This window comes from Heterodontus francisci, chromosome 2, assembly GCF_036365525.1.
Source record: "Heterodontus francisci isolate sHetFra1 chromosome 2, sHetFra1.hap1, whole genome shotgun sequence".
Taxonomy (NCBI): domain Eukaryota; kingdom Metazoa; phylum Chordata; class Chondrichthyes; order Heterodontiformes; family Heterodontidae; genus Heterodontus; species Heterodontus francisci.
In genome coordinates, this window is record NC_090372.1 from 105,428,518 (window position 1) to 105,446,619 (window position 18,102).

Consider the following 18,102-nt stretch of genomic DNA (forward strand, 5'->3'; position numbering starts at 1 on the left):
ATTCATTTCATTCCATTTGATATCAAGAAACGGTTGTCAACACTGGGTGCAGCAAAAGCTTTGGGCCGTGATAACATCCCAGCTGTAGTGCTGAAGACTTGTGCTCCAAAACTAGCCACGCGTCTAGCCAAGCTGTTTCAGTACAGTTACAACACTGGCATTTACCCGGTTAAAGTGAAAAATTGACCAGGTATGTCTTGTTCACAGAAAACAGGGCAAATCAAATCCGGACAACTACCATTCCATCAGTCTACTTTCAATCAGCTAAGTGATGGAAGGTATCATCGACAGTGCTATCAAACGACACTTATTCACCAATAACCTGCACACCAATGTTCAATTTGGGTTCCGCCAGGACCACCCAGCTCGAGATTGCATTCGAGCCTTGGTGCAAACATGGACAAAAAATCTGAACTCCTCAGGTGAGGTGAGAGTGACTGCCCTTGACACCAAGGCAGCATTTGACTAAGTGCAGCATCAAGTGGGAATTGGGGAAAACTCTTCACTGGCCACTGGCCACACCTAGCACAAAGGAAGATGGTTGTGGTTGGTGGAGGCCAATCCTCTCAGCCCCAGGATATCAATGCATGAGTTCCTCTGGGTAGTATCCTAGGCCCTACGATCTTCAGCTGCTTCATCAATAACCTCCTCTCCATCATAAGGTCAGAAGTGGGGATGTTTGCTGATGATTGCACAGTGTTCAGTTCTCCTCAGATACTGAAGCAGTCCACACCCACATACAGTGAGACAGCATTAAGGCTTGGACTGATAAGTGGCAAGTAACATTCAGGCTGCACAGTGCCAGACATTGACTATCTCCAACAAGAGAGAATCTAACCCCTTGACACATTTAATGACATTACTACTGCTGAATCTTCCCATCCTCGACATTCTGGGGATCGCCATTGACGAGAAACTTAACTGAACCAGCCACATAAATACTGTGGCCTCAAGTGCAAGTCAGAGGCTGTGTATTCTGTGACAAGTAACTCGAGCGGTTCTACCATCTACAAGGCACAAGTCAGGATTGTGGTGGAATATTACCAATTTGTCGAGATGAGTGTGGCTCCAACAACGCTCAAGATGCTCGACACCATCCAGGACAAAGCACCTTGCTTGATTGGCACCCGATCCACCACCTTAAATAATCACTGCCTGCACCACCGACGCATAGTGGCAGCAGTGTGTACCATCTACAAGATGCACTGCAGCAACTCATTAAGGCTCCTTTCACAGCTTCTCCCAAACCTGTGATCTCTACCACCGAGAAGGACAAGAGCAGCAGATGCAAGGGAACACTACCACCTGCAATTTCCCCTCCAAGCCATACACCATCCTGACTTTGAACGATATCACCATTCCTTCACTGTCGCTGGGTCAACATCCTGGCATTCCTTTCCTAACAGCACTGTAGGTGTACCTTCACCACATGGACTGCAGTGGTTCAAGAAGGCGGCTCACTACTACCTTCTCGAGGCAATTAGGGCTGGGCAATAAATGCTGGCCTTGGGCTCACCTACGTCCCATGAATGAATTTAAAAAAAAGTTGCTTTTTATATTTTAGAATTTATATACAGGTTAATGTTTGATACAAATTTGGGATTAATTGCTTATCTAAGATGTGGTAGAAACAAAGTATGTAGCGACAGGGTGAGGGATATAACTTATGATCCCACTTGTGGCACTGACCACAGCTAAAACTCAACTTTACACCTTGCGAGTTCTCCATACTTGTGACATATAAATTAGAGATAGAGAAGATGTGTCCTAATCATAGAGAAGATGTTTCTAATTGTGGGGGAGACCAAAGCTAGGTGTCGTAAATATAAGATAGTCGCTAATAAATCCAATAAGGAATTCAAGAGAAACTTCTTTACCCAGAGAATGGTTAGAAGGTAGAACTTGCTACCATATGGAGTAGTTGAGATGAATAATAAAGATGCAGTTAGGGGAAGCTAGAAAGGTACACGAGGGAGAAGGAAGTAGAAGGATTTGCTGATCGGGTTAGATGAAGTAGGCTGGGAGCAGGCTCATGCAGAGTAATAACACTGATAACCATTGGGCTGATTGGCTTGTTTCTATGCGATAAATTCTATGTAATTATGTGTAATCCAATTGTCTCCTCAGCCTGTGTGTAACTGCGAAATCTACTTTCACTTAATGGTTAAGGAAAATGGATTGTAGGCTGAAATTTCCCGGTCCCGTAAAGGCGGGTTAGGATCGGGACCAGGACCAAAGTTGTAAAATAGTGCGTCAGGCTGGCCCCCGAAGTTTCCACTTCTGAGCGATCTTGCTGGAGGTAGGGTCAACGCAATCTCCTGCCTGACTCAGCAGATCGGATGACTGAGTGCATCCCTTCCCACACACGGAGCAGGTGAACGGCCTCTCCCCAGTGTGAACTCGCTGGTGTATCAGAAGGTTGAAAAATCGATTAAATCCCTTCCCACACACAGAGCAGGTGAACGGTCTCTCCCCAGTGTGACTGCGTTGATGAACTTCCAGAAGGGATGGGTATCTGAATCCCTTCCCACAGACCCCGCATTTCCATGGTTAATCTGACCCAAAGAAGAAGTCATTAGGAGTGTGATCAAAGAGTTGGATCTTAAGGAGGATCTTAAAGGTGGAGAGAGATATAGGGAGGGCCTAAAGAGCATAGAGTTAAGTACTTGAAGTCATGTCACTAATGGAGGGGCGAAGATTATCCAGAATATAATTTAGGTTTTGGTTTTCATAGTTTGTGTGAAATTTTGTTCTCTGAGTTGAGTGTGACAGTATAGACAATCATGTTATTTTCCTCTAGTGATAGCACCAACAAAGTGGTTCAATTCCTGACATGGGCATCTCTTACTGTACCAGTGATTACATTTCTCACATCATTCAGTCTGTCTCGAGATTACCAAATTAGTGCCAGGATATGATGTCATGATGAGAAGCTGAGTAAATTGGGCCTATACTCTGGAGTTTAGAAGAATGAGAAGAAGAAAGATTCTGAAGGGGCTTAATGGGGTAGACATCGAGAGGTTGTTTTCCCTGGCTGGGGGAATCTAGAACACAGGGGTACAGTCGCCGGATAAGGAGTCGATCATTTAGGACTGAGATGACAAGAAAGTACTTCACTCAGAAGGTTGTGAATCTTTGGAATTCTCTACCCCAGAGGGTTTGCGGATGCTCCATTGTTGAGTATATTTAAGGCTGAAACAGACAGATTTTTGGTTACTCAGGGAATCAAGGGAAATGGGGAGTGGGCGGGAAAGTGGAGTTGAGGCAGAAGATCAGTCATGATTTTATTGAATGGCAGAGCAGGTTCGAGGGACCGTATGGTCTACTCCTCCTATTTCTTATGTTCTTATGTGGACAGTTTTGTGCTGGGGCCATAGGTTCATTGGAAAGTAGATTTTGGACAACATGATATGAAGACTGCCTGAAATATTGATATTTTTATATTTCATGGAACTATCATTGAAATGTGTGTATCTCAATGATACATTAATGCTAATGCTTCCTGTCGCAGGTGGCGCGACGGTGGGGAATCCAGAAGAATCGTCCTGCTATGAACTATGACAAGCTGAGCCGCTCACTGCGTTACTACTATGAAAAAGGCATCATGCAAAAAGTAAGCATCGAGCATTTGTCATCTTTCTGATAATTTCTTCAAATGGCAGCTGAGTAGCTTCCAAATAACACATACAGGTACACGGTAGTACTCACTGAAATGAAAGATCCCAGTATCCTAACTTACTTTTGATGCTATAAAATGTAGTAACATTGCTTCTATAGAAAGACCATTACCTTTCTTGCAGCAAGAATTTGAGCTCTACATTTTCATTGTTTCAATCTTCAGGAACTACTACTCAGTTTAATGACAGTTCAAAGGCTCTCAAAATGCCGCATCTGAGTACTGATTGCTTCTTCATTCATTCTGGATTTATTTATTTTTTTATTTTGATTTAGATATAGCACTGAAACAGGCCCTTCGGCCCACCAAGTCTGTGCCGACCATCAACCACCCATTTATACTAATCCTACATTAATCCCATTACCCTCTCCCATCCCCACCTTCCCTCAATTCCCCTACCACCTACCTATACTAGGGGCCATTTATAATGGCCAATTTACCTATCAACCTACAAGTCTTTGGCTGTGGGAGGAAACCGGAGCACCCGGCGAAAACCCACACGGTCACAGGGAGAACTTGTAAACTCTGCACAGGCAGTACCCAGGATCGAACCCGGGTCGCTGGAGTTGTGAGGCTGCGGTGCTAACCACTGCGCCACTGTGCCGCCCCAAATTGGATTGACCAATAGTTAGCTAGTCAAGGTAGTCAGTAGCTGCGTCATACAGAACAGATAAATCTGAGGTTTGATCCGCTGGATGTTTGCTGAGATTGCTGATGTAAGAGAAGAAAATTGCTCAGATTTTTATCTCCTGATTGTTATTCGACTACCGATGCTTGAAGTGTGCTTATTGGAAATCAGATGAGGACAGAATTAGGATCAACTGTGATGCCCTCATGATTGAATAACCTGCTATCACCAGTCAACATTGGACTGTGAAGCCTCAAAATTTCTCAGTTGGATCTGGGGTAGAGTAGAGCTTCTGCTCAGCACATGGATATCCCTTTGTCCTTTCCGAAATTCCGGTTTCAGTACATTTTAGGTTAGAGACCCTGCCATTTTCAGCCCTCCTGGGGTGCCCACCTCAGTGAGAAGGAGAGATGTTGCTATAGCAGAATGAGTGGGCTGACTGTGTTAGCTGATAAAAGAAAAAGCTTCTAGGTTTCCAATTTCAAATTTGCCTCCCTCCTGCTGATGGTTGCTCCTGGCAAGTAAAGTGTCATGCCAGAAACACAGATCTGTAAAGACTTCCCTTATATGCCTTTTATATGTCTGCATGTATGACATTGCACCTACAGTTCTTCAATTTAAATTGCACATATTTTGAAAACATTGAGTGTAAAAAACAGCTTTAAAAATAATCTGTATAGAGTAGCAAAAAGGATATTTACTGTAACAATACTGTTTGTACTATCATTCCATAGAGAATAGATATTTATGGTTTGTTGGAAAACTATTTGAAGTGAAATAATTTGAAAGCAAACCTCTAGCGAAAATTAAAAGTTCTGGAAATGCTCAGCAGGTCAGGCAGCATCTGAGTTAATGTTTCAGGTCGAAAGGTCACAGACCTGAAAAGTTAACTCTGCTTCTCTCTCCACAGACTCTATTGAAAATCTCTCAAATAAGATGTAAGATGGGGCTTTTAAAGCTCTGATCTATCTCCTGTGCAATTGTGCACCAGTGCTCTCCTTAGATTTAGTAATTAATGATGAGCCAGATTTAGTTAACAAGATTTAGTTAACAGCCTAACGATGCGTGAGCGTTAATCTAATAGCGATTATAATCTGATCAAGTTTGATGTACTGTTTGAAAGGGAGAAACACAAAACAGCTACTAAGATTCTTGGATTAGGCAAGGCTGACTCCAATGCCATGAGACAGAGACTGTCCACATTAAACTGGGCAAAATGGGTAAAATGACAGAAGATCAGTGGGAGGTGTTCAAAAAAGAACTTAATGTGGTACAGAACCAGTTTATACCCTAAGGGGCAAGCACTCTACTTAAAAAAAAACAACCATGGACGGCTAACGAGGTAAGAAACAATGTAAAACTAAAAGAAAAAGCAAGCAAAAATGCAAGACATAGCATAGATCCTGGCAAATGGGAGAGATACAAAGAACAGTTTAGGGTGACGAAACAGATGGTAAGAGTTACAAAAAGGGAATTTGAAAAGAAACTTGCAAGGGATATCAAAATCAACACAAAAAATTTTACAATTATATTGGGAAAAAGAGGGTGATCTGGAACAATGTGGGCCACTTGAAAACTGATGAGATATTGTCAATGAAAATGAAGAAATGGTGGATATGTTGAATTGTTACTTTTGTGTCAGTGTTTACAATTGAGGAAGAGATCAGGATGCTGGAAATCCAAAGGAAATTAATATTTAATCAGGGACATGGAGAATAGATATTTATGGTTTCATAGAATATCGATATTGTTGGAAAACTATTTGACATGAAATAATTTGAAAGCAAACCTCTATTGGAAATCGAAAGTGCTGGAAATACTCAGCAGATCTGGCAGCATCTGTGGAGAAAGAAACAGAGTTACCGTTTCAGGTCAAAAGGTCACAGACCTGAAAAGTTAACTCTGTTTCTCTCTCCACAGATGTTGCCAGACCTGCGGAGTATTTTCAGCACTATTCTCTACCAGTAAAACAATAGTAATGAAGAAAATAATGGCACTAAAAAGTGACAAATCCTCAGGACCAGATGGTTTTCATTCAAGGGTTTAAAGGAAGTAGGTGAGAACCTTGCAGATGCCCGAACTATATTCTTCCAAGGTTCCCTCAATTCAAGAACCTTTCCTTTAGATTGGAAAATTGCACATAACACTGCTATTTAAGAAAGGTGAGAGAGGGGAACCAGGGAATTATAGAAGAGTTAGGCTAACATCTGTTGTTGGGTAATTACTTGAGTCTATAATTAAGGATAGAGTGAACACTGAAAATTTTCAACTGATCAGAGAAAGCAAGCACTGATTTGTAAAGGGTAGGACCTGACTGAAATTTTTGAAGAGATGATTAAAGTAGTGGATATTGGAATGTCTTTGGATGTTATTTGTATGGACTTCCAGAAGGCATTTGATAATGTTCCTCACAAGAGTGATGAGACCAGGTGAGAAAGGTGTCTAGGGGTGCCTCTCAGCCTTCACCTCGTCCTACCATAAAAGGGTTAATTTTAAACACATCGTGTTTTTAGCTCACACTTGGTGAATCCTGGTTCACCGCTTTCCAATTCTAAGGCAAAGAAACAAGCACAAACAGGTTTTCTTAGGTTTAAAAAAGAAAAGGTGAAATTTCTTAAACTTGAATTTAAACTGGAATTTGGTTGATGCCTACAGATACACACGCACCCACGCTAGCATGCGTATGCAATACACACATGCAAATAGAGACCGAAAAGAGCAGAAGAAAAATAAAGTGGAAAAGTTTGAGGCAATATCTGAAGAGTTTTTGTTACGGTTCTTTGAGTTCACTATAGAGTCCTTGATTGTAGGTAGATCTTGCTTTTTGTTGGGGCCCAGTATTCTTCTTAAACCTTGTTTGCTGAAGGAGAGTTTTCTCTCTTGGAGTTCATGTGTCTTCAGTGGATTCAGAAGCTTCTGAGAAAGAGATGGGAGCAGACAGGAGAGATATTCTCAGTCCAGGAGCAAACAGATTTTCTCAGTTCAAACTGTTTGTACAATTCAGAAAAACTCAGTTGCCAAGCAGGCTAGTCACAGGACCAGCTGGTCTGACCACATCTTTTTGTGGATTCAGCTATCCCAGCAGTCATCTGAAATTTGACCTCCCTCACCTTCAATATCTGGTGCTCAAAGTCCATTGTGGGTTAAATTGGATAAGGGAAGTAACCTCTCTTGTCCCTATTGGTATGCAAACGTCCTCTATCCAAGTCTGGCAGCCCTTGGAACAGGCCTTCTCTTCTTCCAGCAACAATTTGAAATTTAATGTTCATGTGGTGAAATTAATGTGCCTCATTCTTGGCAGGTGGGGGCCCAGCATGACAAGAGACTGTTAGCTAAAATTGAAACCTGTGGAATTGAAAACAAATTATTGACCTGGTTAGGAAATTTGCTGAGCGGCAGGCGAGTAGGGATAATATACAGGCACTCTAATTTGGCAGGTTGTGACTAGTGGTGTCCCGCAATGATCTGTGTTATGACCTCAACTATTCGCTGTGTTTATTAACATTTAAATGATGGGATAGAAAGCCCATGGCAAAGATATGTGACATTATAAGTAGTGTAGATGGAAGCATAAAATTATACAGAGATATGAATAGATTACGTGAATGGGCAAAATTGCAGCAAATGGATTTCAATGTCGGCAAATTTGGGGTTCCTTCACTTTGGCTCTAAAGGAGAATACAACACCGTACTTTCTAAATAATGAAAAGCTAGAAACAGTGGAGGTCTAATGAGACTTGGGAGTCCAGGTATATAGATCATTAAAATGTCATGAACAGGTACAGAAAATAATCAAAAAGACTAATGGAATGTTGTCTTTTCTATCCAGAGGACAAGAATACAAGGGGGTGGAAGTCATGCTTCAGCTATACAAAGCCCTCATTAGACCACACCTGGAGTACTATGAGCAGTTCTGGGCACCACAGCTTAGAAAAGATATACTGGCCTTTGAGGGAGTGCAAGGGAGAATTGCTGCAATGACACCTGGACTCCAAGAGTTAAATTACGAGGAGAGATTACACAAACGAGGGTTGAATTCCCTACAATTTAGAACATTAAGGGTTGATTTTTTTTACATTTTCAAGATATTAAGGGGAACAGATAGGGTAGATAGAAATATTTCACTGGTTGGGGAGTCTTGGACTAGGGAGAATAGTCTAAAAAATAGAGCCAGACCTTTCAGATATGAGTTTAGGAAACACTTCTACAAAGGGTGGTAGAAGTTTGGAATTCTCTTCCGCAAACGGCAATTGACGCTAGATCAATTGTAAATGATAAATCTGAGATTTATAAATTTTTGTTATCCAAAGGTGTAAGGGATATGTGGAAAAGATGGGTACATGGAATTAGGTTGGAGATCAGCATCAATCTCATTGAAAGGCAGGAAAAGACTCGAGGGGCTAAATGGCCTACTCCTATCCCTATTTTCCTCTGTACATTGTGACGTTGGCTGGATTTTACCGCAGGCTTTGCGACCCCGACATTGGGACCAAATGGGGTCCTGAGCCCGAACCTGTCACCAGAAACATCGACGGTGCAATCTTTTGGGAGGCGGCCTCATAATTGGCCAGCTCTGAACCCGCCATTTATTAAGGATGACAGGTGGGCTCTCTATGCTGTAGGTCCAATCACCGAGCTAGCAGCTCAGGAGGCTCAGCAGCCCCACCAGGAGAGGTGGATTCTGCTGAGGAAGGTTGGGGACCTCGAGGATGCCTCAATATGGAGGTGCCATGGAGGCATAGATCAGAATCAAAAATACTGAGTGCCGAAGTCGGTAGGCCCCTCGGAGTGAAGGGAAAATCTATCTAGAGGAATTGTTTGGGCCACAGGTGCTGGCTTTCCTGCCCGTGGCCCCATCATTGGGGCATGGAGCCTCCTGCTCCAGTGGTCCCGCAGCCTGCTGCAGGGAGGCTGCCTCCATTGAACTGGCTCCATTGTTGGTAAAATGCTGGAGAGGCTGCAAAATCGCCCTAATTGGGGCCTTAACCAGCCTAATTGGCTGCCCACCTCCAAGCCGGTCTCCACAAGGCCAGGAAAATTCCACCTATAGACTGGAATTTTACGGCACCCAAACGAGCGTGCTGGTCGCAGGGTGGGGGTTGTTCCCTGCCCCCGCTGCAATTTTACGCGGGGCGGTGGCAGCATGAAATGGCCCTCCTGCCCCACGCCAAACAAGGCACTCAAGTGGCCAATTAAGTAGCACTTAAGGGCCTCCTCCTGCTGCCACGGGTATTTTATCCTTGGCAGATGCACAGCAAAAGCCTCAAGAACCCCATCTGGTAAAAACCAAGTGGGCTTCTTGCGGGCTGGGAGGGCCCTCCTGACCGGGCACCTTGTGCTCCACCGACAGCTGCCCCCGAAGCCCCAATTGCTACTAATGCAGAACACTCCTCTCAGCCCCCCTAAACGACCCCTCCTTGCCTTGCTGGGGTCCGGCTGATTGTCCCCAGTGAGGCCTTCTGGGGCCTTCATCTTGCTTGCGATGGCTGGTTGTAGTCCCCACAGTGGCCACCACTCCCAGTGGCACTGCTGGGACTAAGAGCTGCTGGCTGGCTGATTGGCTGGCAGCTCTATTAAGCAGAATCCTGCCTCAAGGAGGTGGAAATCCCACCCAAGACCAATTGAGGGTCTGGGGAGTGAAAAATCCCAGCCTATCTCCCCAGGCCTAGCAGAGGCAGGCTCACCACCAACATTTTGGCCAGTGGGCAGGGCCTTCCGCCCAATGAATAATTCTATCCATTATGTCTGAATTGATAGACGTAGAAGCACTACAGTACATTTGAGCCAAGTGACCGGCAAATACTCCACATGTTATGTGATAATTAATTTAATTAATTTAGAAATTGCCTTTTCATATTTACCACAATAGGAAAGCTTAGGAGTACTTGCATTATCATGGTTATGCTGGTTAGACTCCAGCAGATTGTTGAGCAATAAAGTTTGGTGTTTCTAATAGTGGGAATGAGGTATTGACTGAAAAATTATGCGCTTCATTTTTCTGCACAGCAGAATAAGACCTCATAGAAATCAGTAAGTGAAATATTGATTTTAAATGAAGATTAGCTTCATTGTCAGCTTTATTTATTTTGCTGCTTGTTAAGTGAGAGATGTCAATGCTGGGCAGTAGAACAGCTTTACATTTGCAAATACTGTCAGCTGAAAACATGCATACTTCTAGTTTACCACAGATAAAATGTAGAACTAAGCTTCCTCAACTTTACTCTAAAATTATGGCTTCATAGCAACCCCTGAACAGTAATCCTTTCAACATACTTCATTTCCTTAACAAACTGTTCTGGCATTCCTGGGTAATGCTGACTGCTAATTCCCAATTTAATGTCAATCTACAGAGATTTTGTGCCCACTGTTAACTGAGACTGCTCAAACTTATTTCATTTAAGATCTTTACAGCAAAGAAGAAGATCTCTAACTTATCATTCTGAGCTTAATTCAAACTGAAGCCCCAGAGGTGAAAGGACAGTTAGCCATCTATTCCCAAAACCCCAATCCCTGGAAAAATAAATATTGATTAAGTGCACTGCAGAATCCAGTGCTGGATAGACTAGCAATCTATGGTGTTTCATTGAAATCAATCAATGTTACTTCCATAGGTTACACCCACTGGCCAGCCTCCTTGGTAAAATCGAGATCTCTCTACAGGAAAAAAATCACAATGAATCTGTTGGTATCCCTTGTGAAATAGCAATTCTTTTAATGATTCATTTCATTCTGCACAGTGGCGCAGTGGTTAGCACCGCAGCCTCACAGCTCCAGCGACCCGGGTTCAATTCTGGGTACTGCCTGTGTGGAGTTTGCAAGTTCTCCCTGTGTCTGCGTGGGTTTCCTCCGGGTGCTCCGGTTTCCTCCCACATGCCAAAGACTTGCCGGTTGATAGGTAAATTGGCCAGTAGCAATTGCCCCTAGTATAGGTAGGTGGTAGGGAAATATAGGGATAGGTGGGGATGTGGTCGGAATATGGAATTAGTGTAGGATTAGTATAAATGGGTGGTTGATGGTCGGCACAGACTCGGTGGGCCGAAGGGCCTGTTTCCGTGCTGTATCTCTAAACTAAACTAAACTAAACATGAAGGAATAATGAATATTGAAAGATCCTACCTTATTTTTCATCCTATTTAAATAAATAGGATTATATTTGTTATTTGGAGTAGATCTCCACTGTATGTTTCGATATTCTTCAGCCAAGTTATGTGGTAAAGAAAATATCTGAATTATTGACAGATCTGGTTAGAAAAACACAATTATCCTATCCTGAAGTCACTAATGAAAAGTTCTAATAACTTCATAGAAAAATTCACTCATCAGTAAAATCTCTCTCATGGTTGGAGTGTGTTTTTAAACTTCTTTTAATAAAGTTTCAAATTCTATGTTTTGATTGGCCTTAGCTATTTCAGTCTAATGGTGCTTTTGATTTGTTTTGAAGATTTAATCTTTACGGGAAAATGTTTCTTTACTTTTTGTAGGTTGCTGGAGAAAGATATGTGTATAAATTTGTCTGTGATCCAGAAGCGCTTTTCTCAATGGCTTTCCCAGACAACCAGAGGCCAGTGCTGAAAACTGATATGGAGCGTCACATCAATGAAGAGGACACTGTCCCTCTCTCCCATTTTGATGAGAACATGGCCTATATACAAGATAGTGGCTGTTGCAATCCCCATCCATACAATGAAGCCTATGTGTACTGATGCAACCATGTTGGGGCAGTCACTCCATATTTCTTTTTTCTCTGTTATTTTCCTCTGTAGAGCGTGACCCAATCTGGATTTACTTCACCTCTTCAGCATCTCTGACATCGAGCAGTGGGTCCACAGTTTCTGTCGCATTAACCCCATGGTCCACTGCCAGGGACAGTGCACTTTATGAAAAGACTCTTTAGAGTTCTACATGTTTTTTTTCAGGGTGGGATGGGAGGGGGGTGGGGGGTGGTTGGTTTTCATTTTAGCCTAAATGTTTTTTTGATGGGAAGGGAGGGATGGGTGAGTTGGGAATTGCAGACACTTAAATGGTTTGATTGATGCTATCATATGGATTTTTGTTTCATGTCAGCTAAAAACTTACTGAGTCAAACTTAACAGAAATCTGCTGATAGCAGTAATAAAAGAAGTTGCATATCTAATATTGCTGTGTTAACACAGCCAGCACTCTTTAAGAATCTATATCTGAGTAGGTACATAGTACTTTTTTTGTCAGGGTACACATTAATATACATTCAAGCATTTTACTGCTGTGTCATATTTGTTAAAAATATATGAATACTAGAATATGCTGAAGCTTCTGCTGCAGTCTCCTTTTCTGTAAATTCTTTTAAACGCAGGGTTTATTGAAGAAATTTGAAGCATTGCTCTAAGTACAGGTAGTATTTCAGGACAATGAATAGATGACTTGAAACATTTACTGCTTAGGATTTAGCTTATGCTGTAGTTATACTATAAGCAATTGTACGCTTTAGGAATTGGTAAAAGATTATCCACCTACAACTTGTTAAAGGAAATTTTTATGTGAAAGACTTCAAGATTAATGGAAACCTATCTAATGTGACCTGTCAATGGCAACATTTTATTTGCACTCACTTCAGTTTTCAAATCCAGTCACTAAAGTAGCCACGGCATGATAAGTATACAACTTGGCAAAAAGGACAAGTTACCTTTTGATAGTTCTTAGAACAAATGAGCTATACTGAGCAATATTAGCATATGGACATTCATAGCTGTTATCTCAACAAAGGCATAAGCCCGTTTATGTTAAACAGGTTAATATCTGAACAAATGATTTTGAGATGAACACATTAAACTTCCGTACTCTAATATCATTCAGCATAATTTCAATGTTGTTCTCAGTAAGTAACCATGCTAGTAGAAAGCTTCCTCAAAAACATGACCTTTTATCAAATCAAGATTATAGATCATGCATGTGGCATTTTTTCTGATTACAATTTTTCTCTAAAACAATTAGAGTACTGTATCTAAAAGTTACACCAATGTACTGGTGCTATATTTAGACAGCAGAACTTGTGCACGTGAAGGGACAACGGCACCCCAAATTTGACAAAATTTGCACTCTATGTCATTTCTGGCAGAATAACACAATAGCAAAGCGACAGATATTCCTAGGATTAATTTCTGTTCCTGTTCTAATCATTGGATGTGTAAGAAGTTTCTCTTCGCTTTCTTGAAGCTTAGTGTTTTCTTCAGTCAGTAATGCATACCCATGCAGAGTATGGTTGTGAGAAGAAACCTGTGTATGTCCCTTCTCTTAAGAAATATCACTATTCTGCATTACTTTAGAAACCTAAATACCTTTGAGAGGCATGTATATCATTTAGCATTTGTTGCATTTCCTTTTCCGATCAGAATGGTTAATAGGTTTGTGTAGAAACTGAAATTAGGAAATTTTTGTGTTTTTTAATCCTTCTCTTATCATTACCGCAATTTGAAAATGTATTCTGTGCTTTTGCAAAAATACTTAAAAATCTATGATTCATCCAGACGAATCAGCCTATGATTTGAATATTGTCAAGTTCTCTGTATTTGAGGATTACAGTGGAGGAGCAATCACCAAATACAGAGAAAGCTTAACTTCACCACAGTAATATAATACGGAAGTAACAAAAAAGGAAAGTATCAGTTATGAATAATGTATTTTTAAAGCTTCAGTTCTGTTCCTATTCTGTTCACCAGTCGACAGTGATATTTTTCTTTGTTTCGTTCATGTTTTACCTCCAGCTCCCCCAGTCCACCTCTACACCACTCTTCTGTGCTCAGAGGATAGTTGCAGGGAATGGTCGCTTGACTGGGATTTCATAATATAGTCCTGTCTGGCAATGACTGCTGGGTTTTCCCATCGTGAATCCCTATAACCCCTATCACCTAGCAAATTTCCATGAATCAACAAAACTGTGTAGTTATGAAAAATCATAAACCAAAATAGGCAGCAGGGCCATCAGCATCTAAAAAGAGAAAATACAGGTTAACATTGTGGGTGGAAACCCTTTATGAGTGCACATATGTAGAAAGCAGTCTGGAATATTAGCTTGAACTATGCAGATTTGGAATGCATACCTCAGCAGCAACACTGCTTGATTATTGTCATTTTTTGACAGTCACAGTTTAAAAGATTATAGAATCTTGCAGCACAAAAAGGGATCATTCGGCCCATCGTGTCTGTGCCCGGTTCTTCAGAAGTTACCCTCTCCTGCTCTTTCCCCATAGCCTTGCACATTTTTCCTTTTCAAGTATGTATCCAATTCCCTTTTGAAAGTTGTCATTAAGTAACTTAGCAAGAGGAAGAGTCTGTGAGCATAAATCTTGCATGAAGTGAGATCATACAGTGCTTAAGCTATACCTAAGTGTCAAAAAAGAAATACATTTCTTTAGCTATCCACCTCCTCTCTGCTGGGGAAATACTAGAATCACAGTAAATCATATTGCAATCCCATTGTGGGATTGAGCAACTATATTTTATAGCTGGAACCAACAAACATGTCCTAAAGTGAAATGGCACTAATTTGATGTTGTAATTGACAGACCACTTGCATCCACTGTTGTCAAATATGGAATATATATAAAAGGGTCAATCGTCAACTTTAATCTGAATTTCCATGATGTGACTTTGGAATATTAATATATGGGCAGAACTGCTGTCTTGCTCTTCATGATTCTCTTGTTGAATTGTATTCCTGGTAATTCGCATCAAGTGCAATCATGCCTGGTTCACATGGAACAAGTACTGAGAGAGTTCAGATTTGGACAAATAGTCCTATTTGTCCCCTTGTCTTTCAGTAGTATTTTCAGGGTCTTCTTCGTTTTCTCTACATAAAGCTAATGGCAGAGATTTCCAACAACGTGAATTCCATTTCAGATCTGTGATCTATTGTGCAATCCGGTATAATAAAGCAATCTGGTTCACAATGGTATGCACAAAAGGAGTGGTGGTCCTGAATATGGAGGTAAATTGTTGGGATTGGACCCCGAGAGCTTATTTAGCATGTTTGCACATACTATGGCTGATCTGAGAGTGTCTGATTCGGACAATGGATACCCAACATTGGAATTCCTCTTCTTGCTGAGCACAACAAAATATGAGTTCTGAAAAGAATTATAGATTCTACCCAGTTGTTCAGCACATATGGAACAGAGCCCAGCAGACCAGAAACCTTCCAGGTTTGATCCTTGTTCAGTTGTGTTTCCGGCTGTTCATCGTCAGTGTTGGAGCTGCTACAGTTGTGTGGCTACAGCTGAGGATAAGATTGGGCTTGGTTGTGATAGCTGCCAAAGTCAAATAGTTTGTTGATGTTTGGACCTCGAAATTAGTCCCTTGGAACCATGGAGATGGGTCGTCTTGTCAGATCAACATAGTAGGTGTTAAGCCCCTAATTTACATTTTAGATGGGGCTGAACACCTGTTTAAGGGTCCGTCAGGACACTTAAAGAAAAAAAGGCCTCAGGAATGTAGCAGTGAGACCAACATCTGCACAGACCGAGCATAGGCTGCCCCACTGCTAAATTGTTACGTTTTACACCCCCCAAAAAAGGGTAATGCACACCAATTTCTAACCCGTGCTGTCTAAGCTCACATATGAAGTTTACTCACTCAATGAGGTGCTCTTTCCCTCTCTCATTCAGTTTTTTATCCTAATCTGTCTATTAGATTTCTTAGATTTCATAGCTGGGTCAAATATTATAAAATACTTTTACTCCTAAATTCCCCAAACAATAGCCAAAAACTCCTACAACCAATAATGGAAATTCCAACAGCGTTTTGACAGTGAAACATTTAATTGCATTTATTTGTACAAGTATCAAATCAATTTGTGTCAAAAGTGTTTTTCTTTTGTTGTTGCAATACTCTAGGGCATGGATTCTATTTTCAATAATAACTTTAAGACATGAAAGCATTGATCTTAAAACTTTTCCCTATTGTTACTCAATATGTTGTGGTTCCATCACTTCATCTCCAGGTTTGTGCCAGGTGAACCAGGTATTGTGTTGAGGAGTCCTCAAAACAAGATGGAGGCAAAAGCAAATTCCTGCATCTGCCTGAAGATGGCCATCTGGAAATCTAATGTAGCAAAAAAAAGACAATATTGAGGGACATCTGTAAATGATGGACAGTATTTTTTCTGCTGTTTCTGAGAAATTTTCTAAATTTTTGTAATTTTGTATTTATCATGTATGTTTTGGTTTTATATGGGCCACAAAGTAGCATTTGGATTAATAATGTAAATCTCATTGTTGTTTAATTTTCCTCAGCTAAGGCTTTGAGCAGTTTGAAGGGTTCATGGATTTCTTGTATTGCTTTTTGATTTTTTTTTTGCTTTTTGAAGAAAAATGTAATAGTATAATAAACTGTTCAATTCCTAAGGAACTCTGAGATATGTAGTTTGAAAGAAAACATTCTGGCAATGTTCCCTTTGTTTTTTTTTATAGTTCATTCATTATTTTGTGTATTGAGTGCAGTCTTCATGGAGTTATCCTGAAGTGCCTTTGCTTGGTTTGATTTAAGTCTTTGTGTTTTTTTTCCCCAATCAGACATGACAATGTCACAAGCTTTTACGGTATGTGCAATCACTTGCTGTCATCCAGCATTTGTATCGTCAACATTATTTCAGTCACCAGTATGCAAAGAAATACATGACAGACTTGCGCATACTTGTGAAAGTAAAGTAATTTTTAAAAAGAGTAGTGTAAATGAACTGTTATATTGTTCGAATGCGTGATGGTAATGTAATCAGAAACTGACCTTCTCACAGTTGGTTAGCATCCTTCCATCTTCAAAAGATGATGGACACACAGCAAACAATCCATTTAGGTGGGTTGTCTTCTCTTGGTGCACCTTTGCTGATGGCTGTGAAGACCAATCCTTGAGAGGCAGGTCCTGCCATAAGTGCCGTGCATGAAGCTGCTACGTGATGCTGTGAGTTGTTTTTGACATTGGTGCATGTTGCCAAGCTGCTCTGGCAACTGGTCATCGTGGTAGTGCACACCAGTCCGCAGGATGTGTCGCCATTTCCCTCTTTCATCATCTAGTGACTACCAGGTGTGATAGTTGACATTTAGGGCCTTCATGTCATGCTTGCAAGCATCCTTGAAGCAGAGCTTTGGGCTCTGCAAAACACGCATGCGATAACACCAAGCTGACCCTTAGGACCAAACTGACAGTTTATAAGGCCTCTGTTCTCAGCACCTTGCTGTATGGCTGTGAAACATGGGCGACTTACAGCTACCAGGAAAAGAAGCTCAGTAATTTCCAGCTTCGCCCTCTGTGACGCATTATGGGTATATCCTGGCAGGACAAAGTTATAAATGCGGCATTCCTCTCAAAAGCAGAGCTCCCAAGTGTGTTGGCATTGACCTTCTAAACAATATTGATTATTTACCAAGAGTGCATTTTAACACCTCTGGAACATTGCCCATTATGCCCACCTCTGTCCCTCCACAGCAGAGCCCTAATCGACACCTTCATTAAATCAAGAATTAACTTCTCAAGTGTCCTTCTTGTCTATCTTTTAAAGACATCAATGAATCTGGAAATCTGTGATCCATGTCCCCTTTTGCACAAGTGCAACCTTATCAACCTTGTCCCTTGGTATTTTGACTTCAAAGTCCGTCATCAAGTTCAAATCCTTCATGGTTTTCCTCCAGTGCATCTGACAAACCTGCTTTAGCAGTATTTCCCAAACTTCTGCTACTTTGTGGGTTACTATTCATCATCCAGTTGAACATCAGAAACTGTTCAGTCAGATACTGTGTTTCTGCTTTTTGGAATTCTATCTAAACTACTT

General features: G+C 41.2%; 1 protein-coding gene across 2 annotated transcripts in view; it reads left to right on the forward strand.

The window, feature by feature from the left end:
- The window catches only part of etv1 (ETS variant transcription factor 1), a 134,573-nt gene extending 122,360 nt beyond the window's left edge, over window positions 1-12,213 (forward strand). For both annotated transcript variants that reach the window (XM_068051163.1, XM_068051173.1), the window contains 2 exons: window positions 3,512-3,613; window positions 11,786-12,213. In XM_068051163.1, the coding sequence (XP_067907264.1) occupies window positions 3,512-3,613; window positions 11,786-12,007 (324 nt within the window). In that variant the 3' untranslated portion in view covers window positions 12,008-12,213. The remainder of the gene's footprint in view (window positions 1-3,511; window positions 3,614-11,785) is intronic.
- The last annotated feature ends 5,889 nt before the right edge of the window (window positions 12,214-18,102 follow it).